At 51.7% G+C, this 24,267-nt stretch overlaps 1 protein-coding gene across 1 annotated transcript in view; it reads right to left on the reverse strand.

The window, feature by feature from the left end:
• The window catches only part of FNDC3A (fibronectin type III domain containing 3A), a 1,040,529-nt gene that overhangs the window by 373,299 nt on the left and 642,963 nt on the right, over nucleotides 1–24,267 (reverse strand). The window contains 1 exon segment of the mRNA XM_029602861.1: nucleotides 4,961–5,135. Within this exon segment, the coding sequence (XP_029458721.1) occupies nucleotides 4,961–5,135 (175 nt within the window).

Genomic DNA, 24,267 nt, shown 5'->3' on the forward strand with positions numbered 1-24,267 from the left:
TTGTCTACGTTCCTTGTGTTTGGAGATTCCCTATGTGAGCTCCCCAACCCAAGGTGGATGCATCTGTAGTCAGAGTTATTTGTGGGACTGGTTGTTGAAAGGGTAGGCCCTTGCACAAATTGTCCTTGTTCACCCACCACAGTAGAGAAGAACGTAGTTGGTGGGTTACTTGAATTGGAGAATAAAGCGGTTGAATGGCTTGGATCCATTGTGATCTTAAAGTCCATTGAGTTATCCTCATGGCCAGTCTTGCCATAGGAGTGACATGAACTGTGGATGCCATGTGGCCTAGTAATGTTAGAAACTGATGAGCTGTTGCTTGTTTCTTGGAGTGAATCGAGCTTGCCAATAGAGACAGTGTGTTTGCTCGATCTTTTGGTAGGAATGCCCTTGAGAGGTTGGTGTTTAAATCCGCTCCTATGAATTGTAGGAGATGGTTTGGAGTTAGATGTGATTTTGGATAATTGATGAGAAATCCCATTGAGTGCAGTAGAGCAATAGTTTGGTTGAGAGACTGTATTGCTCCTTGTTGAGATTGACTTCTGATGAGCCAATCGTCCAGATATGGGAAAACATGTACACCTTTTTTGTGTAGGTGTGCTGTTATTACTGCTAGACATTTGGTGAACACTCTGGGAGCAGAAGCTAGTCCGAATGGCAGCACTCTGTATTGGTAATGTTGAAGGCCCACCATGAAGCGCAGATACTTGCGATGAGGAGGGTATATTGGGATATGGGCGTAAGCATCTTGAAGATCCAGAGAACAGAGCCAATCTCCTGCCTGAAGTAGTGGGAGCATTGTGCCTAGGGAAACCATCCTGAACTTTTCTTTCTTTAGAAATTTGTTGAGATTTCAGAGGTCGAGGATGGGACGTAGGCCTCCAGTTTTCTTTGGAATGAGGAAATATCTGGAGTAGAATCCTCTGCCCTGCTGAGACCTGGGCACTGGTTGAATGGCCCTGGCTGTCAGAAGGGTGGATAATTCTATTTGTAATTGAATTATTTGGGAATTTTGTTGTGGGTAGGAAGTTGGTGGAAATTCTGGAGGAATTGAGAGAAAATTTAGTTTGTAACTTTGAGCTACAATGGAAAGTACCCATTGGTCTGTTGTTATCTTTTCCCAATTGGAATGGAAATAGGAAATTCTTCCTCCCACTGGTATGTGTTGTTTGGGGTTTAGGAGGGTGGGTCTGATCTCTGGATTTGTGTTCAAAAACCCGTAGCTGGACCAGTCTGTGGAGGAGGCTGGGTACGGGCTGTTCTTGGTTGCCTGGCCTGAGAGCGCTGGGTAGGCCTAGAAGGTCTAGTCCTAGAGTAGGTTGATTGTAGTACCTTCTTGGTCTGTAGTATGGTCGCCTAGGTTCTCGTCGAGGAAAACGCCTAGGGGCCTGAGCTGTTGGTTCTTGAGGTAATTGTGACAGCTGTCTTAAGGTCTCCGTGTGATCCTTAACTTGTTGGACAGCATCCTGCACTTTTTCCCCAAACAAATTATCTCCACGGCATGGCAGATCTACCAGCTTGTCTTGCACTTCAGGTCTGAGATCTGATGCATTCAACCAGGCACATCTTCGTGCTGTAATGCCAGCTGCTGCTGTTCTTGAGGCTGTGTCAAAATTGTCATAAGCAGCCCTTACCTCATGTTTCCCAGCCCCCAGGCCTTTGGCAATGATGGTTTGCGCAGATTCTTGGAATTGTTCTGGGAGAGAATTTGTGAAGTATTCCATTTGCTTCCAGAGATCCCTTTGATACTGTGTCATATACAGTTGATAGGCAGAGATTCTGGAAGATAGAAGTGCACCTTGGTACACTTTTCTGCCCAGGGAGTCTAGAAAGCGATGATCCTTCCCTGGAGGAGCTGAAGAATGTGGATGTACCCTTTTAGATTTTTTCTGGGCAGATTCTACTACCACAGATTGATGTGGTAACTGTGCCTTCTGAAAGCCTGGTGCCTGCTGCACTAGGTAGGTAGTGTCTACACGTTTGTTGACTGCTGGAACCGTGCATGGGTGTTCCCACACTCGCTGTTGTAGGTCCAACAGGACTTCGTGGATGGGGATTGCCAGAACTTGTTTTGGTGGGTCCACGAACTGTAGCACCTCTAGGGTATGTTGTCTCGAATCCTCTTCTGATGAGAGCTTAAATGGTATTGTATCAGCCATATCTTGGACAAAACTTGAAAAGGATAAGTCCTCAGGTGGGGATCTTTTCCTTACTTCAGGAGGTGAGGGTTCGGACATGAAGTCCTCAGAAGAGGTACTTGACCTTTGATCATCCCAAGAATCTTCTTCATCCGGTTCTTGATAGGTGGTTCTTGGGGTTTTTCTTATATTTCTGGAGATACCTGATGGTCCAGGTAAAGGGTCATCGATGGAAATCATGGGTGGATTGTCCTCCATGGTTCTCTGAGGAGTTGTGTCGACGACTTTTTGATATTTTTGCAATAGTCGTTGAAAGAGTGCTAACTCCTGAGGGTCACTATCCTCTTGTACTGTTGTTATCGATGAAAGGATAGGTGGCCTCGATGTAGTTGTCGAGGGTAATGCTCTCGGTGTCGATTCCGTCGATGGTGGTAACATCGAAGCTATCGGTATCGATGAATTAGCTGGGATTTGAGCATATATCGACGTCGATGACGTAATGATTTTTGGTGTCGACGTCGAATCTCTTTGAACCGTCGGAGTCAAAAATGACCCCGGCATCGGTGTGCCCACCGGCATCGGCAAGTTTGCTGGCATCGATGTAGAAAACATCGGCATCGACAATGAAGTCGGTATGGTAAGTTGTTCCTTCAGAGCCTGTGAAATCGCTTGTCGGATTAAATCCGACAATTCCGGCCGCACAACCGTTGGAAGCAGAGCGGTTGAGGGCGGTGGCGTAGGCTGAAGCACAAGTTCCTGAGACGTACCTTGTGTTGGCTCTGGTGTCGGCAATGGAGTCTAGGTAGGCCGAGGCGTTGAAGACTCCGACGTTTCCTGATGTCTAGGCCGCTTCGCTGTCGAGGGTTCCTGGGAAGCCGGGTCGGACGACGAGGGGCTTCGATGACGGTGTCGATGTTTCGACGTCGATTTTTCTATCGATTTCGTCGACGTCGAGGACGATGAAGGGGATGAGTGATCCCCCGATGGTCCCGGGCGAGGTTTTTTAAGGACTATGCGCTTAGTCGCTCCAGCCGGAGACGACTTCGATGACTGTGATGGAGAAGGTATCAGTTGCAGGCTGAATAAATGCTCCATTTTTTCAAGCCTGGTTTTCCTGGTTTTTGGAGTCATCTCCGCGCATTGTGGACAGTTATAAACGTCATGTTTATCTCCTAGACACACCACACATTCGGTGTGCGGGTCTGTAAGAGACATTTTTCTTGTACACACAGGGCATTTTTTTTAAATCCTGTGGACATCGTAAAATCGATGGCCGTCGATTCGACTGAGGAGAATTTTTCAATCTCCAAAATCAAATTTTTTGACTGGGTTACTTACCGGCCGGCAAGAAAAAACCCCGAGAGATTTTCTGTGACAGAGAATTTCAAAATCAAGACTAAGTCGAGTAAACAGTTGAGGAAAACTCAACGGCTCCGGACCCGCGATGCTAGCTGCAGCGCGGAAAAACGAAGACTGAAGAGAGACACCTGTGGCAGAGAATATCATAGCATGCTGGGCATGCTCAGTGGCCTCACTGGGCCAGTCAAAAGTTTCTAGAAACTTTGACAGAACGTTTTCCCGCCTGGGCTCCGTTCAGTGACATCACCCATATGTGAGGACTAGCATCCCTCTTGTCCTGGGATAATGTGTTTTAGTCTTGTTTACTGATACACATCTGTTCACGTCATGTACCAGTTTGAAAAACTGATGTAAGTGAAAATGAAGATTGTACAAATTGTACAAATATTCAATATTATGATTGATTTATAAAAACAGAACATGAAAAATTATAAATGGTAAATAAAAAATTGCAGTATCATCTGCTGAAAAGTTTAGGAACCACAGCAGCAGTGTAAGTCTCTCAAAGTTATATGTGATGGTAGTGGAGTTCCAAGGGAAAACATTGTGTTTCCCTTGGAAACACAATGTAATTTGATTTCTAAACTCACAACTCACTAAAGTCCAGACAACTCACTAAAGCCCCTACAGTTGTTACAAAATGCAACAGCTAGGATTCTTACTAAGTCCAACAAAAGAGACCACATAACACCAATTCTAAAGAGTCTCCATTGGCTCCCAGTCAAATATAGAATTCTCTATAAATTTCTATCAATCATCCAGAAAGCCATTCACAACATCACCCCGCTGGACCTCAAAATGCCTCTTCAACTTCACACCTCATCCCGCCCGCTTAGACTAGCGCAGAGAGGTACCCTACAGGCTCCATCTATCAAAACCTCTTTAAGAAAAAGAGCTCTTTCCACGGCCGGCCCTAAACAATGGAATTCGCTCCCACTGGACCTCAGGCTGGAACAATGTCCAAACACGTTTTAAAAAAGACTAAAGACTTTTCTTTTCGGCCAAGCCTTCCCATAACATCACGGACCCTCCTCAGATTCTTGGACTGCCCTCACTCAGGGCCTTCCCCTAACTATACTTCCCTTTTTTAATAAATCGTTAGTTTCACTTTTCCCTCATCCCCTCCCTCAGCCATCCCTCCCCCACCTGCAGGCTTGATACCCCTCAAGTCAAGCTACTATTATTCTTTATTTCTCTGGTTCTTCCAAGTTATGTTCATCCAAGTTGTTCGCGTCCCTGTTCAATGTAAGACAATTGTTGTCACTGTTCGCATATTTGTTGAATGTAAACCGAACTGATAAGTAACCCTGTTACTTGAAGTTCGGTATATAAAAGCTATAAATAAATAAATAAACTTATTTGTGAACAGTACTGTATACACTAATGAAAAATACTGTACAGTTATACACGACTACAGTTTGAAGAAAAAAAAAACATTTTCCATTTAGTTATAACACACTTACTGATGTTTCATCTTCCATCTCCAAAATATATGAAATTCCTTCATCAGATGGTGTTCCTGAGGGTTTACTCCACTGTAAAGATATTGAAGTAACTTCAGCTTTAATGAGCGTCGGACTTGCTGGCATTGATGGAGCACTGCCTGAGGTGTAATATATGACTTCTTCGCTAAAGCCACTATTTAAAAACAAAGGCCATGTAAACAACATGTATCCCAAGTATAGTGACACACACATTACAGAAGCATTTTTCATGTTCATGGAAAAGTTATAACTGTTTCAAGATACAGAAAAGAAAATTATTCCTTACCTGCTAATTTTCGTTCCTGTAGTACCATGGATCAGTCCAGACAGTGGGTTATATCCCCCGACCAGCAGATGGAGTCAGAACAGAGTTTGAGAGCGTCAGCATATAGAGTAGTGCACCCTCTGCTGGAGCTCAGTATTACGCATAGCAAAGCCCAAAAGCAAAACACAACATTTTGGATCCAGATCCGTCCCCAAAAAGGAACAGAGAAAGATATAAGTAAACAAATGGTCAACGGGACCACCAACAGTCAACTTGTGAGGAGCTGTGAACAGTAACAATAATCAGAGACACACAGAATGAAAGTTACCTGGAAGAATCCGAGCAGGACCTAATGAAACCCCTAGTGGCGGGCGTCTGGACTGATCCATGGTACTACAGGAACGAAAATTAGCAGGTAAGGAATAATTTTCTTTTCCCTGTATGTACCTAGATCAGTCCAGACAGTGGGATGTACCCAAGCTTCCCTAAACCGGGTGGAGTCCTGAGAGACCTGCTCGGAGAACTTGATCGCCAAAAGAACCCGTGTACTGAGGCGCCAGGTGTAGTCTGTAATGTCTGGAAAAAGTGTGCAACGACTTCCACGTCGCCGCACGGCAGATTTCCTGGGAGGAAACGGAGCGAGATTCCGCCCAGGACGCCGCTTGGGATCGCGTGGAATGAGCCGACACACTGCGAGGCAGCACCCGCCCCGCCGCAATGTAAGCCGATGAGATGGCGTCCTTTATCCAGCGCGCAATAGTAGTCTTGGATGCCTGAGAACCTCTCCTCGGTCCTGACCAGAGGACAAACAAATGATCGGATACCCGGACGTCATTGGTAACCTCCAGGTAACGGAGCAGCACACACTTGACGTCCAGGAGCTGGAGAGACCGGGGTTCCTCTGGAGCGAACGCTGGAAGCTCCACCGTTTGATTGACATGGAAGGCCGAGACCACCTTTGGTAGGAAGGATGGCACCGTACGAAGGGAAACCCCGGAGTCGGAGAAATGCAGATAAGGGTCCCGGCAGGACAAGGCTTGGAGCTCTGAGATCCGGCGAGCAGAAGAGATGGCTACCAGGAAAACCGTCTTGAGAGTCAGGTCCTTGAGGGAGGACCCCCTCAGGGGTTCAAAAGGAGGGCCCGATAGCGTTTGCAGCACCAAGTTGAGGCTCCAAGAAGGGAAAGGATCCCTGACCGGTGGCCATAGGTGTTTGGCACCCTTCAGAAAACGTGCGATATCCGGCTGAAGGGGTAGAGAGCAGTCCTTCTGTACCAAGACATTCAAGGCCGCCACCTGAACCCGGAGCGAATTATAGGCGAGACCCTTATCCAGACCATCCTGTAGGAAATGAAGGATCAGCGGGACAGTCGCCTCCATGGTTTGGACCCCGCGGTTGGAGCACCAGGCTTCGAAGACCTTCCAAACTCGAACGTAAGCGACGGAGGTCGAAGGCTTGCGGGAACGAAGCATCGTTGAGATCACTGTCTCCGGGTAGCCTCTGTGGCGGAGATGGCGCCGTTCAAAAGCCAGGCCGCAAGACAGAAGAGTTCTGCCTGCTCGAAAAATACCGGCCCCTGACGCAGAAGATGAGGAAGATGGGACAGGCGAAGTGGGCTGTCCACCGTCATCTGAAGTAGATCTGCGAACCGTGGCCGCCGGGGCCATTCCGGGGCTACGAGAATTACAGTCCCTCGATGTTACAACCTGCGGAGAACCTTGCCGACCAGAGGCCAAGGAGGAAACACATAGAGCAGTTGATCCGACAGCCACGGAAGGGCGAGGGCATCCACCCCCTCCGCGCCGCGCTCTCTTCTGCGGCTGAAGAAGCGTGGAGCCTTGGCGTTGAGAAAGGTCGCCATGAGATCGAGGCGTGGAGTCCCCCAACGACGGACGATGAGATGCATTGCCTCGTCGGAGAGAGCCCACTCGCCGGGGTCTAGCTGTTGACGACTCAGGAAGTCCGCCTGAACGTTGTCCACCCCGGCGATGTGAGAGGCCGCTATCCGGACGAGATTGCTCTCCGCCCCCTCCATCAGGGGAGTTGACTCGAGGGAGACATGCTTGCTTCTTGTCCCCCCTTGACGATTGATGTAGGCCATGGTGGTGGCGTTGTCCGAGAGGATCCTCACCTCTCTGTGTCGCACCAGAGGAAGAAAACGCTGAAGAGCGAAACGCACGGCTCTCGTTTCCAGGCGATTGATCGGCCACTTTGCCTCCTCTGGCGTCCAAGTCCCCTGCATGGCGCTTCTTTCGCAGACGGCGCCCCATCCCGCGAGGCTGGCATCGGTGGTCACCACCACCCAATTGGGAACCTCGAGCGAGACTCCCCGAGCCAGATGCGAGGGGACAAGCCACCAATCCAGGCTTTTCCTGGCTAATGGTGGAAGCGGCAGGATCACCTGATACTCCTGGGAGACTGGTTTCCAACGGGATAGCAGGGACGCTTGCAGTGGACGCAGGTGTGCAAACGCACAGGGTACCATGTCGATGGTGGAGGCCATTACTCCCAGGAGCTGCAGATAATTCCAGGCGGTTGGTTCTTCCAAAGCCGAAAACTGAGACACGTGCTCCCTCAGGGCTTGCGCCTTGTCCTGGCGCAGGAACACCATACCCCGCCGGGTATCGAAGCTCGCTCCTAAGAAATCCAGGTGTTGCAAGGGCACAAGGGAACTCTTTGGAAGGTTCACCACCCAGCCCAGAGAGCGTAGGAATTGTACTACTCTGGCCACTGAGGTCTGACCATGTGAGAAGGACTTCGCTCGAATCAGCCAGTCGTCTAGGTACGGATGTACTAGGATACCCCTCCTTGCGGAGGGCCGCCGCCACCACTACCATGATCTTTGTGAAGGTCCGAGGTGTGGTCGCCAAACCGAAGGGAAGCGCCTTGAACTGAAAGTGTTGACCGAGAACCTTGAAGCGAAGATACCGCCGGTGAGCTGGCAGGATGGGAATGTGCAAGTATGCTTCCGAGAGATCCAGTGAAGCGAGGAATTCTCCCTTGTGCACTGCGGCAATCACTGATCGAAAAGTCTCCATGCGGAACCGGCTGACCCTGAGGGCCTTGTTTACCTCCTTCAAGTCCAGGATGGGCCGAAAGGAACCGTCCTTTTTGGGAACGATGAAGTAAATGGAATAGTGGTCCAAGCCCACCTCGAAGGGGACGGGAACGATGGCCCCTATTTCCTGCAGTCGGTCTAGTGTTTGTTGAACCGCTATCCTCTTGAGATCCGAACCGCAGGGGGAGAAGATGAACCGGTCCCTCGGGGGGCGGACAAACTCCAAGGCGTAACCGTCTCTTATGGTGTCCAGCACCCACTGGTCCGTGGAGATAACTGCCCACTCCTCGTAGAAGTCCATGAGGCGGCTTCCGATCCGGGGAGGTGAGAAGTGGGCTCCTTTGGCATCATTGGGATGACTTTGTGGGCGGATTTCCCTGCCCTGGACCCTCTCTCGCGGGCCTCCGCCCATGAAAGGAACAAGACCAAGGCTGGGATCTTGTCGGCTGTATCCGGGAACCGGACTGCCGGTAAGACCTATAACGTCGCTGTGCCCTGGCTCTACCGGAAGAAAATGACCTGAAGGAACGCTGTCTATCCTCCGGCAGCCGATGCACCGAATTTTCCCCCAGTGACTTGATGATCTGATCCAGGTCCTCTCCAAATAAAAACTTCCCCCGAAAGGGGAGGGAGCCAAGGCTCGACTTGGAGGAAGCATCCGCCGCCCAGTTGCGAAGCCACAAGAGCCGTCGGGCTGCTACAACCAAAACCATGGACCGCGCCATTACGCGAAAGAGATCATACAAGGCGTCCGCCCCGTATGCTATGGCAGATTCCAGACGGTCCGCCTGGGCGGCCTCTTCAGGGGGCAACTACTGAGAGGTGAAAAGCTGCTGTACCCAGAGTAAGCTGGCCCTTTGCATGAGCGAACTGCACATCACGGCCCGCATGCCTAGGGCGGAGACTTCGAAGACCCTCTTGAGGAAGGTTTCTAGTTTACGGTCCTGCGTATCCCGCAGGGCTGTTCCACCCGTGACCGGGATGGTCGTCCTCTTGGTCACTGCCGACACCGCTGAATCCACCTTGGGCACCTTGATAAGATCCAAAAAATCCTCAGGGAGCGGGTATAGCTTTTCCATGGCGCGTGTGACTTTCAAGGACGCTTGGGAGTGTCCCACTCCCTGGTGAGAAGCTGTAGGAAGGACTCATGGATAGGGAAAGCCCTTGCCCTAGGACGGAGGGCGGCAAGTACTGGATCCCCTTTGCGAGAAGAGGTGGCGACGGAAGGAGCCACAGGGATCAGCGGATCTGGAGGTGGATCGAGGTCCAGCTCCTGAATAATATGGTGGATGAGTTCATCCAGCTCTTCTTTTTGAAAAATCCGTAGGGCTCGAGGGTCGTCCCCCTCCATATGTCCATCCGGATGCGCCTCCGGGGGTTCCGGGGAGTCGTCTCTCACCGGCGAAGTCGCCCCCGTGGTACGCCGGGGTGGCACGGGAGAGGGACCTGGCAGGGATCCAGGCGTAACGGGCGAGGCGGTGAGACCAACAGCAAGTTTAGGAACCTTGGGGGGAGAGGCCCCCAGGGGATTTGGCGCCTGCACTCCCATACCCTGCGAATAAGCCATGTGCATTGCCAGAATAAAATCAGGTGAGAAAAACGGGGAGCTGATTGGAATCCCTGGGGGGGGGGGACCGTCCTGGGAGCCCCGGTCGGGCAAACCCCCCGCCGGGGGCAAAGCCTGTTGAGAGCCAGTGCAACCAATCCTGTCTGCATCTGGGAGCGAGTCCATCTCACGCTGTCCCCCTAAAATGGCCGCCGTTCCCGCCAAAGGCGGCGTCGTGGCCGGCCCGCGCCGCCTGGGCTGAGGAGGAGGCAGGTCCGAAATCGCACCGGAGGACTGCAGGGTGCCTTCCCCGTCGGGGAAGCACCGCTCACAAAGCCCCTCCCTCAGAAATTGATTCCTCGGTTCGCCGCAGGCCTCACACCTCGAGGACCGCGGCATGTCAGCACCGGGAAAAAAAGCCTCGGGGGGGGGGGGGGGGGGCGGCCAAAAATGAGCTAGTGCCGCGGGGGGGGGGGGGGGGGGGCCTGGAATGGCCCTAACAACCCGCCGAAGGGGTCCAGGAACTGCGGGGGAAAACCCCCATTTCAGTTGAGCACACACCCACGGGAGGAGCTTGCGAACCGCGGGACCCACAAACGACGCATGGAGCGGCCGGAACCACCGGCATCCACGGGGCACCACCAAAAAGAAGCAAACCTGTGGAGAAAGAAACTCAAAAAACTTCCACTTACCCCAACGGAAGAGGAAAGGAGTACAGAATAGAGAAGGCAGAGCCACAGACACACGCCTCCTCAAAAATTAAATTTTTTTTTTTTTTTTTTTTAATTTTAAGGATCCAAAATGAAGAGAAACATAAGACAGGGAAATACTGTGGAGAAAAAGAAAGAAACCCTGTCAATCTGGGGGAGCTAATGGATCCCCCCACTCACATCTGCTGGAGTCAGAAGAATACTGAGCTCCAGCAGAGGGTGCACTACTCTATATGCTATTGCTCTCAAACTCTGTTCTGACTCCATCTGCTGGTCGGGGGATATAACCCACTGTCTGGACTGATCCAGGTACGTACAGGGAACAACCTTTACTATAGAAAGACGAATGGCAAGATTCCCATTTTTAATATGTTATCCATTTGTATTTTAAAAACTGTTGATAAATATATATAATTAAGAGATGTGTGGTCATTATGTTACATTTAAAGACCACTTTCTTTGAACAAAGTTCAACCCAAAGTGTTTTTAATAGCATATGAGGATAATCGATGGGCCCATGGTTTTCTCCTTTCTTGTGGTTAGAGCAAGATTATTCCTAAGAAACATGGATGTTAATACTGTTCTCAAATTTTGTCAGGAAAAGCAAAATTTGCTTATCTGTAAACAGGTGCTCTCTCTGTAAATAGCAGGATGAATTAGCCATGACACATCGGGTGACATCATTCAGTGGTGCTGAATGGATCCATCTCTCTATTTCAGTAAAAGTCTTACTGAGTATGCAAAGTGGTTCCTGCATGCGCTGCCTTGTAAGCCCATGCAGGTAATGAGGTAGTCGACACTCTAGGGAAGCAGATGGGAAATAAGCATGACTACAGAGAACCCTGTTTACTGGAAAGCAAACTTTCTTTCTCTGATAACAAGCAGGGCTAAACTAGCCATGACATGTAGGGAATCCCAAGTTGCGGGTTGCAAAGCAGAGTAATTACTGAAAAAAGCAACTCAATCCCACCAGTGGAGAGTAGACTTTTGGGTGAATAAGCTGCGCAAAACTGCTTGTTTGAAACTACTGTCACTTTTTGATCAATTGTCCAGATAGAAGTGGGATGTGAAGGTGTGCACAGAAAACCTAGTTGCAGCTTTGCAAATGTTTTCAATGGATGTGGCCTTGAGATAAGCCACTGATGCCACTATGGTCATCACTTAAGGAACCTTGACAGAATCTGTAATCTATAAGAGAGCCAGAGCATAACAATGTGCAATACAGTCTGCTAGCCAATTGGACAAAGTTCCTTTGGCAATTACCACTTTCCAGTCTGTTGGGATTGAAAGATTCAAATAGTTGAGAAGAAAGATGATAAGGCTAAGTCTTTTTCAAGCAGTAGGCCAAGAATCTCTTACAATCCAATGAATGAAGAGCTGTTTCTCCTTTATGCGCATGTGTGGCCTTAGGGGAAAAGTAGGCAGAACAATAGCCTGATTAATGTAAAAAGATGACAACACTTTTGGTAGAAACTTGGGATATATATGCAGGACCATTCTGTTGTGGAAGACTTGAAAATATGACGAGTCTAGTGCATCGACTCTTTCAGCAGTTGCAACAGCTACTAGGAACAGGATCTTTCATGTGAGGAACTGTAATGCAGTCAACTCCAGAGGCTCAAACAAAGGCTTCATGAGCTAAGCAAGGATGATATTGAGAAAGCAAGTGTTGCTTACCTGTAACAGGTGTTCTCACAGAACAGCAGGATGTTAGTCCTCACATATGGGTGACATCATCAGGATGGAGCCCAATCACGGAAAATGTCTATCAAAGTTTCCAGAACTTTGACTGGCCCCTACTGGGCATGCCCAGCATGGCACCAACCCTGCAGCGAGCAGGGGTCCACCTTCAGTCTTATTTGATAGCTACAGGCAGTGCCGAAAAAATAAAACAACAAAACGTTATGAAACCAACACTGTGGGGCGGCGGGCGGGTTTCATGAGGACTAACATCCTGCTGTCCTGTGAGAACACCTGTTACAGGTAAGCAACATTTGCTTTCTCACAGGACAAGCAGGATGGTAGTCCTCACATATGGGTAAGTACCGAGCTGAGGATGTCCGAACATGCACCAAATGTACCCAACGGCATGCAACAGGCACAACAACTGGGTGGAATTTGGTAGAGGGCATCCTGAACCCCACCGGGCAGGCGGAAGGGTGTTGGTACGTCACATTGGAAATAGGTTACGCAGGACAGACTGGCAGAAGATGGAATCTTGTCTTCCGGCTTTGTCCAAGCAATAGTGGGCTGCGAAGGTATGGAGAGAGCTCCAGGTGGCAGCCCTTCAAATGTCAGGAAGCGGCACCAATCTTAGGTGTGCTACTGAAGTCGCCATGGCCCTCACAGAGTGTGCTTTAACACGGTCTTGAAAAAGAATGCCTGCTTGCTGGTAGCAAAAAGATATGCAGTCCGCCAACCAGGAGGAGAGAGTCTGCTTACCCCCACAGGTTGCCCAAATTTGTTGGGATGGAAAGAGACGAATAACTGAGTGCTCTTCCTGTGGGCAAGTGTACGGGCTAGATAGAAAGCTAGAGCCCATTTACAGTCAAGGGTATGCAGAGTTTGTTCCCCTGGATTGGAATGGGGCCTGGGAAAAAAGGTAGGTAGTATGACGGATTGATTAATGTGAAACTCCGAAACTACCTTGGGTAAAAACCTTATGGTGAGTGCGGAGTACCGCCCGGTCCTGCAGGAGTTTAGTGAAAGGCAGATAGGTAACTAGGGCCTGTAACTCACTAACCCTGCGAGCTGAAGTGATAGCTAAAAGGAAAATCACTTTCCATGTGAGATATTTTAGATCACAGGAGTGAAGAGGCTCGAATGGAGTTTTCATGAGCCGACCAAGAACCAGATTAAGGTCCCAAGAAGGGGCCGGAGGACATAAAGGTGGCTTGATGTGGAGCAAGCCCTTTAAAAATCGTGTTACAAGGGGTTGTATTGATATAGGGACATACCCGACACCTGTATGGAAGGCGGCTACCGCACTGGCATGCATTCTGATGGAAGAGGTTTTTAGACCTGACTCTGACAAATGCCAGAGATAGTCCAAAACCCTTGGGACTGGACAGGAAAAGGGATCAAGGGACTGCAAAGTGCACCATGATGTGTACCTTTTCCATTTATAGGAATAAGATTTTCTTTTGGAAGGCTTCCGTGAAGCAATCAGGACACGAGAAACCGAATCTGAAAGGTTAAGTGATTGAAGGATTAACCTTTCAACATCCATGCCGTCAGGGACAAGGCCTGAAGATTGGGATGGCGTAGGCATCCGTCGTTTTGAGTGATCAGATGCAGGTCCGTTCCCAAGGGAATGTGCCTGCGGATGGAGAGATCCTGGAGTATGGGAAACCACACTTGGCGTGGCCAGTGAGGTGCTATCAGGATCATGGTTCCTTTGTCCTGACATAGCTTCACGAGAGTCTTTGAAGGAAGAGGAAGTGGAGGGAATACATAGAGCAGACCAGTTGCCCACGAGAGGGAGAATGCATCTCTGGGCTGAGAGCGCTCGCTCCGAATGAGGGAGCAGTAATTGTCCACTTTGTGGTTCTGAGAGGACGCAAAGAGGTCTGTCTGCGGGTATCCCCATTGGCGAAAGATTGAGGTCGCTACCGAGGGGTTGAGAGACCACTCATGTGGCTGGAAGACGTGACTCAGTTTGTCTGCCAAGACATTGTCCACTCCTGGCAAGTAGGTGGCCCTGAGGTACATCGAGTGGGAGAGCACTTTCGCCCAAATCTGCGCAGCTTCCTGACACAGGAGGAAGGAGCCTGTGCATCCCTGCTTGTTGATGTACCACATGGCCACCTGGTTGTCCGTCTGAATCAGGATGACGTGATTTGATAGGCGTTCCTGAAAAGCCCTGAGAGCATATCGCATTACTCGAAGTTATAGGAAGTTTATTTGACGTTTGGCTTCCTCTGGAGACCAAGATCCTTGTGTCTGTAGATTGTCCACGTGGGCTCCCCACCCGAGGTTGGAAGCGTCGGTGGTGAGAATGAGTTGAGGATCTGGCACTTGAAAAGGCAGTCCCTGGAGGAGATTGGTCTGATCTTTCCACCAGGCGAGAGACAGATGGAGTGAGTTGGTGATGTGGACAACGGTCGACAGAGGCTGAACAGTTTGAATCCACTGTGACCTCAGAGTCTCATGGCCAGGCGGGCCATTGGTGTAACATGGATGGAGGACACCATGTGTCCTAGCAGGACGAGGAATTGGCGAGCTGTTGCTGTATGTTGAGACTGCAACTGGTGAGCGAGGGCCACGAGTGTTAGCGCTCGTTGTCGAGGTAGAAAGGCTTTTGCCTGCAAGGTGTCCAAGTCTGCCCCAATGAACGACAAGTTTTGAGATGGGATTAAATAGGATTTTTCGTATATGACAAGAAATCCTAGAGAAATTAGAGTGTGTAGAGTGAAATCGAGGGACGACCGAGTGGCTTGCTGGGTTGGGGCCCTGATTAACCAGTCGTCCAGATAGGGGTAGATGTGCACACCTTCTTTCCTGAGGAAAGCTGCTACAACTACGAGGCATTTGGTGAAGACTCGTGGTGCAGACCTAAGGCCGAAGGGAAGCACTTGATATTGATAGTGCTTTGGGCCTACTAAGAACCTGAGGTACTTGCGAAGAGTTGGAGTGATCGCAATGTGTATGTATGCGTCCTGGAGGTCCAGAGAGCAGAGCCAGTCTCCTCTTTGTAGAAGAGGCAGAAGCGAGCCCAAGGTTACCATCTTGAACTTTTCCCGCTGGAGGTACTTGTTGAGAGCACGTAGGTCTAGAATTGGACGAAGCTCCCCAGATTTTTTGGGGATCAAAAAGTACCGTGAATAGAACCCTAGCCTTGCTGCGAGAGTGAGATGGGTTCTATTGCTCTTAACTGGAGAAGAAGGGAAACCTCCTGCTCCAGAAGGACAGAGTGGTCGGATACTCTCCACACCTGCAGAGGTGGTGAGTCCTGTGGAAGAGCAAGAAAGCTTAGGTGGTAACCCTGAGCAATGATTGCTAGCACCCATTGGTTGGTTGTGATTGATTGCCACATGTTGTGAAAGTGGCACAATCGACCTCCCACTGGTATGCTTGGCAGAGGAATCAGACTGCTGCTCTCCAAGTGAAAGTCAAAAACCTGAAGCAGGCCCCGGCTTGGGAGCTGCTTGTGGCTTTTGCTCTCGCGCCTGGCGAGGCTGAGGCTTTTGATAAGGTCTCATAGTTCGGGACCTTGCTGGTGGAGGATAGTACTTCCTTGGACGGAAGAATGACTTCTTAGAGTCTTTCTTGAAGGGCTGTCTAGAAGGGAAGTCAGAAGGTATCGATGAGAGCTGTTTGAGGGTCTCATGATGGTCCTTTAATTCAGCCACCATTTGCTGGATCTGCTCACCGAACAGATTTTCTCCTACACATGGTAGGTCAGATAGCCTGTCTTGTACTTCTGGGCGAAGGTCAGAAGATTTGAGCCAGGCCCATCGTCTTGCCAAAATGGCAGGTGCAGACACTCTAGTAGAGGTGTCGAAGATATCGTAAGCTGTTCTTATCTCATGCTTTCCTGCCTCAAACCCCTTGTTGACAAGGATTTGAAGCTGGTCTTGGAATTGTTCAGGCAGGGCTTCAGAGAATTCCTGTATCTGTTTGAAGATGACCCTATTGTATTGGGTCACATACAGCTGGTAAGCAGCAATTCTGGAGATGAGCATGGCCCCTTGGAACACTCGTTGACCAATATTGTCTAGGAACTTGTGTTCCTTAACAGGAGGGGTAGATGAGTGAGGCTTCATCCTTTTTGCTTTCTTTTGAGCCAATTCTACCACAAATGAGTGGTGGTCGAGCTGAGATTTTTGAAAGCCGGGGGCTGACTGCACTAAATAGGTAGTGTCAGCTTTTCTATGGACTGGAGCCAATGGATCCAGGGTTTTCCCAGTTCTTTTTGAGGAGGTCAAGAAGAACTTGATGAATGGAAATAAAGTGATCACTTTAGGGGCATCCAAGAATTGGAGCAACTCCATCATCTGGTGCCTATCATCCTGCTCTGTCTGAAGCTGAAAAGGGACCAACTCAGACATTTCCTTCACAAAATTAATGAAAGAAAGGTCCTCTGGAGGAGAACGCTTTCTACTTTCAGTAGGAGAGGGAGGTGAAGGTAAGTCATCGGTGTCTGTGGAAGTATCATCACCCCAGGTGTCATAAGGATCAGCAGGCTGACCTGTAAGTCGAGAAGGGGATTGGATATCCGAAGGCCCCGGCCGAGGCTCCGAGAAAATCGAAGGAATCGCTGAAGGCACCATGGACGGCCTGGAGGGCATCGGTGCCGGTATCGAAGGCATCGATGGCGCCAATTGTTGAGATTACTTACCTGGTAATCTTCTTTTCCTTAGTGTAGACAGATGGACTCAGAACCAATGGGATAGTATCCGCGTGCTAGCAGTTGGAGATGGATCTGACGTCAGCACGGGGTATATAGCCCCACAGGAAGCGAAGCGATTCAGTAATTTTCCTTGCAAAAGCTGTTATGGATGTGTGTACTGACGCTCAGTGAAAAGTGAAAACAGGATTCCCCTGACCGATTGACATTGGCTGGAGACCGCCAGCATTCACAACCGGAAGGCGTTGACACTGGTAGACTGTACGCTCGTATGTAAACGAATACCATGGCTTACCCGGAATCGGTGAAACCCATGTACACAGGCAGCTGGGCGGGATGCTGAGTCCATCTGTCTACACTAAGGAAAAGAAGATTACCAGGTAAGTAATCTCAACATTTCCTGGCGTGTAGCCAGATGGACTCAGAACCAATGGGATGTACAAAAGCTTTACTCCCTGCCTGGGCGGGAGGCTGCCTGAGGACCGTGTAGTACCGCCCTCGCAAAAGCCGAGTCCTCCCTGGCCTGGGCCTCCAGACGGTAGAACCTGGAAAAGGTATGGAGGGAGGACCACGTCGCCGCTTTACATATTTCTGCAGGCGACAACATCCTGGATTCAGCCCAGGATGCCGCTTGTGCTCTAGTAGAATGAGCCTTAACTTGCAGAGGTGGAGACTTCCCCGCCTCCACGTAAGCTGCTCTGACAACTTCTTTAATCCAGCGGGCGATGGTGGGCCGAGAGGCCGCTTCCCCTTGTCTGTTCCCGCTGTGCAGGATGAACAGGTGGTCCGTCTGTCGCAGGTCTTGTGTCATGTCCAGATACCTGGGCAGCAATCTGCCGATGTCGAGATGGCGTAATAAACGGCCTTCTTCAGATTTCTTAAAACCTACCGTAGTAGGCAAAGATATGGTTTGGTTAAGCTGAAACTGTGAAACCACTTTAGGGAGAAAGGAGGGAACCGTCCGAAGATGGATAGCTTCCGGAGTGATCCGTAGAAAGGGCTCACGGCAGAACAGTGCTTGTAGCTCAGAGATGCGTTGTGCGGTGCACACCGCCAGCAAGAACACCAACTTCAAGGTGAGAGACCGGAGAGATAAGCCCCGAAGGGGTCGGAAGGTGGATCCCGCGAGGAAATCCAAAACAAGATTAAGGTCACTTTAGTGGCGGACGAATATGCTTGACCCCTTGCAGGAAACGAGAAACATCTGGATGCTTGGCGATGGTCTTGCCATCCCTCCTGGGACCATAGCAAGACAGTGCCGCAACCTGAACTTTGATGGAGCTGAGGGAGAGACCCTTCTGAAGCCCATCCTGCAGGAAATCCAACACGATAGGTATGGTGGTGGCATGTGGATTGGTGCCATGAGTGTCGCACCATGCTTCAAATATTCTCCAGAACCGCACGTAGGTGAGGGATGTGGAAAGCTTGCGAGCTCGGAGGAGTGTATCAATCACGGGCCCCGAGTAACCTCTCTTCTTCAGTCGAGCCCTCTCAAGGGCCAGACCGTAAGAGAGAATTGAGCTGGATCCTCGTGGAGGATGGGACCTTGACGTAGGTGGTCCCGGAGAGGAGGCAGAGGAAGAGGCTCCCCTGCCAGTAGTCGTCTCATGTCCGCGTACCAGGGTCTTCTTGGCCAGTCTGGTGCCACTAGAAGAACTAGGCCCCGGTGCGTCTGAATCTTGTGGATGATAGCGCCCAGCAGAGGCCATGGAGGAAAAGCGTATAGTAGAGTCCCTGGAGGCCATGGCTAGACCAGGGCATCGATTCCGTGTGAGAACGGGTCGCGCCTGCGGCTGAAGTAGCTGGGGACTTGAGCATTGGACTTGTCCGCCAGTAAATCCATGGCTGGAATCCCCCAGTGATCGACAATCATCTGGAAAGCTGTGGGGGACAGCTTCCATTCTCCTGGATTTAGGCGTTCTCTGCTGAGGAAGTCTGCTGTGGCATTGTCCTTCCCGGCAATGTGTACGGCGGAGACGTCCTGCAGATTTGCTTCTGCCCAAACCATCAGTGGGGCGATCTCCAGAGAGACTTGTCGGCTTCTGGTTCCGCCCTGCCGGTTGATGTAGGCCACCGTGGTGGCGTTGTCAGACATCACTCTGACAGCTCTGTGCCGCAGCCTGTGAGCGAATCGCAGGCATGCCAATCGGACTGTCCGGGCCTCCAGGCGATTGATGTTCCACGTGGACTCCTCTCTGTTCCACCGCCCTTGCGCGGTGAGTTCTTCGCAATGTGCTCCCCAGCCGCTCAGGCTGGCATCCGTGGTGAGCAAGGTCCACGTGGGCGAGGACATCTTCGACCCCCTGCTCAGGTGGTTGGACTGCAACCACCACCGCAGCTGGGTCCGAACGCTGGCCGGTAGAGGAAGGCGCTTGGAATAGTCCCGTCGACGGGGGCTCCAGCGAGAGAGCAGGGAATGCTGTAGAGGTCTCATATGGGCCCGCGCCCAAGGCACCACCTCCAGGGTGGAGGCCATGAGACCCAGAACCTGCAGATAATCCCAGGCTATGGGCCGACTGGCACCCATCAGATACTGGATACGCTGTCGAAGTTTCAACTGTCTCTTGGTCGTAAGACTGGCCGTGTCCGCCCGAGTGTCGAACTGCACTCCCAGATACTCTATTGACTGGGAAGGCTGTAGGCAGCTCTTGCTGAGGTTGATTACCCAGCCCAAGCTTTCCAGAAGGGCGATCACTCTGCCGGTTGTCCGCAGGCTCTCCTCTCGAGATTTCGCCCTGATCAGCCAGTCATCTAGGTAGGGATGGACCAGAATCCCTTCCCGCCTGAGTGCCGCTGCCACCACTTTGGTGAAAGTCCGTGGGGACGTGGCCAACCCGAAGGGTAGAGCCCGAAACTGGAAGTGGCGGCCCAGAACCTTGAAGCGCAGGTAGCGCTGATGATCCGGATGGATCGGAATATGAAGATATGCTTCTGACAGGTCTAATGCCGTGAGGAATTCTCCGGGCTGGACTGCGGCTTTGACAGAGTGCAGAGTTTCCATGCGAAACCTCAGTACCCCGCAAGTATCGATTGACTGACTTGAGGTCCAGAACAGGCCGAAAAGTGCCCCCTTTCTTGGGTACCATGAAATAAATGGAATAGTGTCCAGAATTCACTTCCCAGGCAGGTACTGGGATGATGGCGTTCAAGGACAGGAGCCTCGCCAGGGTAGCTTCCAATGCTGCCTTCTCGTGTATGGGACAGGAAGACTCCACAAACTTGTCCGGCGGAAGATGATGAAAGTCCAGATAATATCCTTCCCGGATAACGGCGAGGACCCACTGGTCCGACGTGATCGCGACCCATCTGGGGTAGAAGAGGGTCAACCTGCCCCCTATGGCTCCGTCCCCCAGATGAATCGGCAAATTCTCATTGTGGGGCGCGACCGGGACCCGAGCCCGGACCAGCCCCTCGCTTGCGCTGCTTGGTCCGAAAGGACTGAGTCCTGGCCGGAGGACGTGGCGCCTGATAGCGCCCCCTATACAGAACAAAGCGCTGTGAACTCCTGCCCCTGGAGGGCCGTGGAAAGGAGCGCTGTCCCCTCCTGGATTGATCTTCCGGCAGTCTCAGCACAGGAGAGGCACCCCAGGTAGTGGCTAGCTTATCAAGACCACTGCCAAAGAGAAACGAGCCCTGGAAGGGTAACCTGGTGAGGCGAGACTTCGAAGGCGCATCAGCAGCCCACGGCCGGATCCAGAGTTGCCTCCTGGCGGCTACGGAAGATGAGATCCCCTTAGCTGTAGCTCGAACCAAATCCGAAGCGGCATCTGTGAGGAAGGAAAGAGCGGACTCCATGTCAGCCGCTGGAGCATTGTTCCTGACCTGGGATAAGCAGGCACGTGTCACCACAGTGCAGCAGGCCGCAATCCGCAAAGAAAGAGCTGCCACCTCAAAAGTTTGTTTCAGAATGGCGTCCATTCGCCTGTCATGGGGCTCCCTGAGGGCCGTCCCCCCTTCCACTGGAATGGTAGTGCGCTTGACCACAGCGCTAATTAAGGCGTCCACCTGAGGACATGCCAGCAGGTCCTGGAGAGCCGGAGCCAATGGGTACATACCTTTCAGGGCCCGGCCCCCTTTGAATGAAGCCGCCAGCGCCGCCCATTCCAAATCTATCAGTTGCTGAGCCGCCTGCAAGAAAGGAAAATGGCGGGCTGTAGGACGAAGACCTTCCAGCAGAGGGTTCTGCGCAGAAGGTACCGAAGCACTGGGGCCAGTAATATCCAGCTCCGCCAGACACTGAGACACGAGGTCAGAGAGGTCCTCCTTAGGGAAGACCCGCCTCATGGTTCTATATGGCTCAATCCCCGGGGGGAGGTCTCCTTCGTCCGGGAGTTCGGACTCGTCCGGCGAAACCTCCTGGTCCGATTGATCTGGACTGTCCAGTGGCGGGAGGTCCCGCTCCCGATAAGGCTGTGAGGGTCCAGGAACAGGATCCCTAGGCGCCGCCACCGCAGCGGCAGCCGCAGCAGGCGCCGCAGATATAGCCACCGCAGGAACCGCAGCAACAGCAGGAACAACAGGAGCAGCAGGGACAGTAGGGCCGGGACGGGAAGCCGTCTGCATCTGGACGAAGGCATGAATCCCCTTAAAGAGATCCACCCAGGAAATGGAAGCAGCCTCTAATCGCCGGGGTACAAGATCCCCCGGGATTCCCGAGTGGTCGAGACTGCCCCCCAAATCCGGGGTAGCTGCAGGGGAACTGTCAAGAAACTGCGGCTGAGATTGGTCCTGGCCGGAGGGTCCCCCGGCCGCCTCACATTGGGCACATAGGGAGTCTGGCTCAGTACTGCGCGTGGCTCTAAGGTGGCATGCAGAGCAGAGGCCAAGAGCTGAAATGCCTAAGACAGGTGGCGGCGCCGCTGAGGCCGCGGCCGCGTGCTGATCCATACCAAATAGAGCAAGTGCGCAATAATCCGCGGCAGCAATAGGCGCTGAAGAGAACAAGCGCACACTAGCAATAATATGCGGCAGCAATAGGCGCTAAATACAACAGGCGCACAATAGCAATAATAAGCGGCAGCAATAGGCGCTAAATACAACAGGCGCACAATAGCAATAATATGCGGCAGCAATAGGCGCGTAAGACAACAGGCGCACAAGAGCACTAATAAGCGGCAGTAATAGGCGCTCAATACAACAGGCGCACAATAGCAATAATATGCGGCAGTAATAGGCGCTCAATACAACAGGCGCACAATAGCAATAATATGCGGCAGCAATAGGCGCTCAATACAACAGGCGCACAATAGCAATAATATGCGGCAGTAATAGGCGCTCAATACAACAGGCGCACAATAGCAATAATATGCGGCAGTAATAGGCGCTCAATACAACAGGCGCACAATAGCAATAATATGCGGCAGCAATAGGCGCTCAATACAACAGGTGCACCATAGCAATAATATGCGGCAGCAATAGGCGCGTAATACAACAGGCGCACAATAGCAATAATATGCGGCAGCAATAGGCGCTCAATACAACAGGCGCTCCATAGCAATAATATGCGGCAGCAATAGGCGCGTAATACAACAGGCGCATAAGAGCAATAATATGCGGCAGCAATAGGCGCTCAATACAACAGGCGCACAATAGCAATAATATGTGGCAGCAATAGGCGCTGAATAGAACAAGCGCGCAACAATAAGCAATAGGCACTGAGCCCTAAGCAGTGAGCAATGTACGCTCTATGGTATGCAATAGGCATTCAGCAGTAATATGCGGCATAAACTCACAGTGGCAGCCAATATGCGAGAACAAAGCAATATACGCACAAGGAAGAAGAAAGCCGCGCCTATTACGGGCGCGGAATATCTGAATAAGGCCACAAAATGGCGTCCTCCACGGCTTGCCACGCCGCCGATCCTCTACTTCGGAGACCTGGGCGAAGAGACGTACGCCTTACCAGATCTTCGGCGCTTCCGGGCAGGAACACAGGCGGTCTCCGGCTGCGGGGGGAAAGGGCCGGTACCTTTCACCGCCGCGATTGGAGGAACTGCACCCGCTACCTCGTCCACGCCGGGACCGAGGGCCTCGAAGCCACACCCGAGTCTCCCCCGGGGCGCTATGCCCCTGCTGCGGTTCGGCCGGACCGAGGACTTTCACCTCCGGGGGACCACGGCAGTCACCCCGGGAAGCTCAACTGGGGGGAGTGACAGAAACGTCCCCTGAGGAGCGCGGGGCTCAAAAGTCGTTGAAGAAAGGTAAAGTAGAATCTAGAATGAGAAAAGAGAGGAAAAATTAAAGTAGTCTTTGGAAAGCACGCTGAACCAGCGTGCAGGCACTCCAAACTGCTTTGGAGACGGAAATTACTGAATCGCTTCACTTCCTGTGGGGCTATATACCCCGTGCTGACGTCAGATCCGTCTCCAACTGCTAGCACGCGGATACTATCCCATTGGTTCTGAGTCCATCTGGCTACACGCCAGGAAAGTACGTATCGCCCCCGATGAATGAATCGGTGGCGAGGGACGAATTGCCATCGATGGCTGAGCAAAACTCCCGAAGGAGGGATGCGGAACGGTGTTTCTCCTCCCGACGAAGCTGTCAACGGGGAGCGCACCGGAGCCATCGGAGACCCGGGAACCACCGGTGGAAGGGCGGTTATGAACGCCTCCATCCGGGATAGCAGCGGTGCCAGCGCTGCTGGAATCGGGTCGATGACCGGTTCCACAGTCTGTGCCGGTGTCGGTGCCGAAGGGACCTGGAATCGTTGTATCGCCTTGTCGATGGCCTCCTGGACCAGCCAGTCCTGTTCTTCTCGGAGACCTGGAGCAAGCAGCCCCGCCTCCGGAACAGAAGAGGGAGGCAGAGGCATGGTCGGAGCGACCACCTTTACAGGCGGAATCGCGGCTCCCAAACCCCGATTGGGTGAGGGTGGCCTCGATGACCCGGTCGCAGGAATGGTCAGTGCCTTTCCTGGACAGGGCTTCTTTGACGGTTGCTCGGACAGTGGCGAGGTCGATGATTTCGCTCCCTCGACGGTCCGAGTCTTACGATGCCGATAGTGATGTTTCTCCCTACGATCCCCTCGATCCTGAGGGGGAGTAACGGGCGCCGATGGCCGTGAAGACGTCGATGGCAGATGGTCACCGGACGGTAGTGGATGCTGGTGCGACGTCGACGGTACCGGTTCCGATGACGTCGCTGCGATGGACGGCATCGTGGTGTGAGCATGGAAGAGGAGTCCCATCTTCTCCATCCTTGCCTTGCGACCTTTGGGTGTCATGAGGGCACATTTGGTGCAAGTCAGGACATTATGCTCCCGGCCTAAACACATTACACAGATGCCATGAGGGTCTGTGATAGACATGGTGCGAGTACAGTCCGGGCACCGGCAGAACCCCGACGCCATGGCCATA

The sequence above is a fragment of the Rhinatrema bivittatum genome, chromosome 5 (genome assembly GCF_901001135.1).
Source record: "Rhinatrema bivittatum chromosome 5, aRhiBiv1.1, whole genome shotgun sequence".
NCBI classification, from domain to species: domain Eukaryota; kingdom Metazoa; phylum Chordata; class Amphibia; order Gymnophiona; family Rhinatrematidae; genus Rhinatrema; species Rhinatrema bivittatum.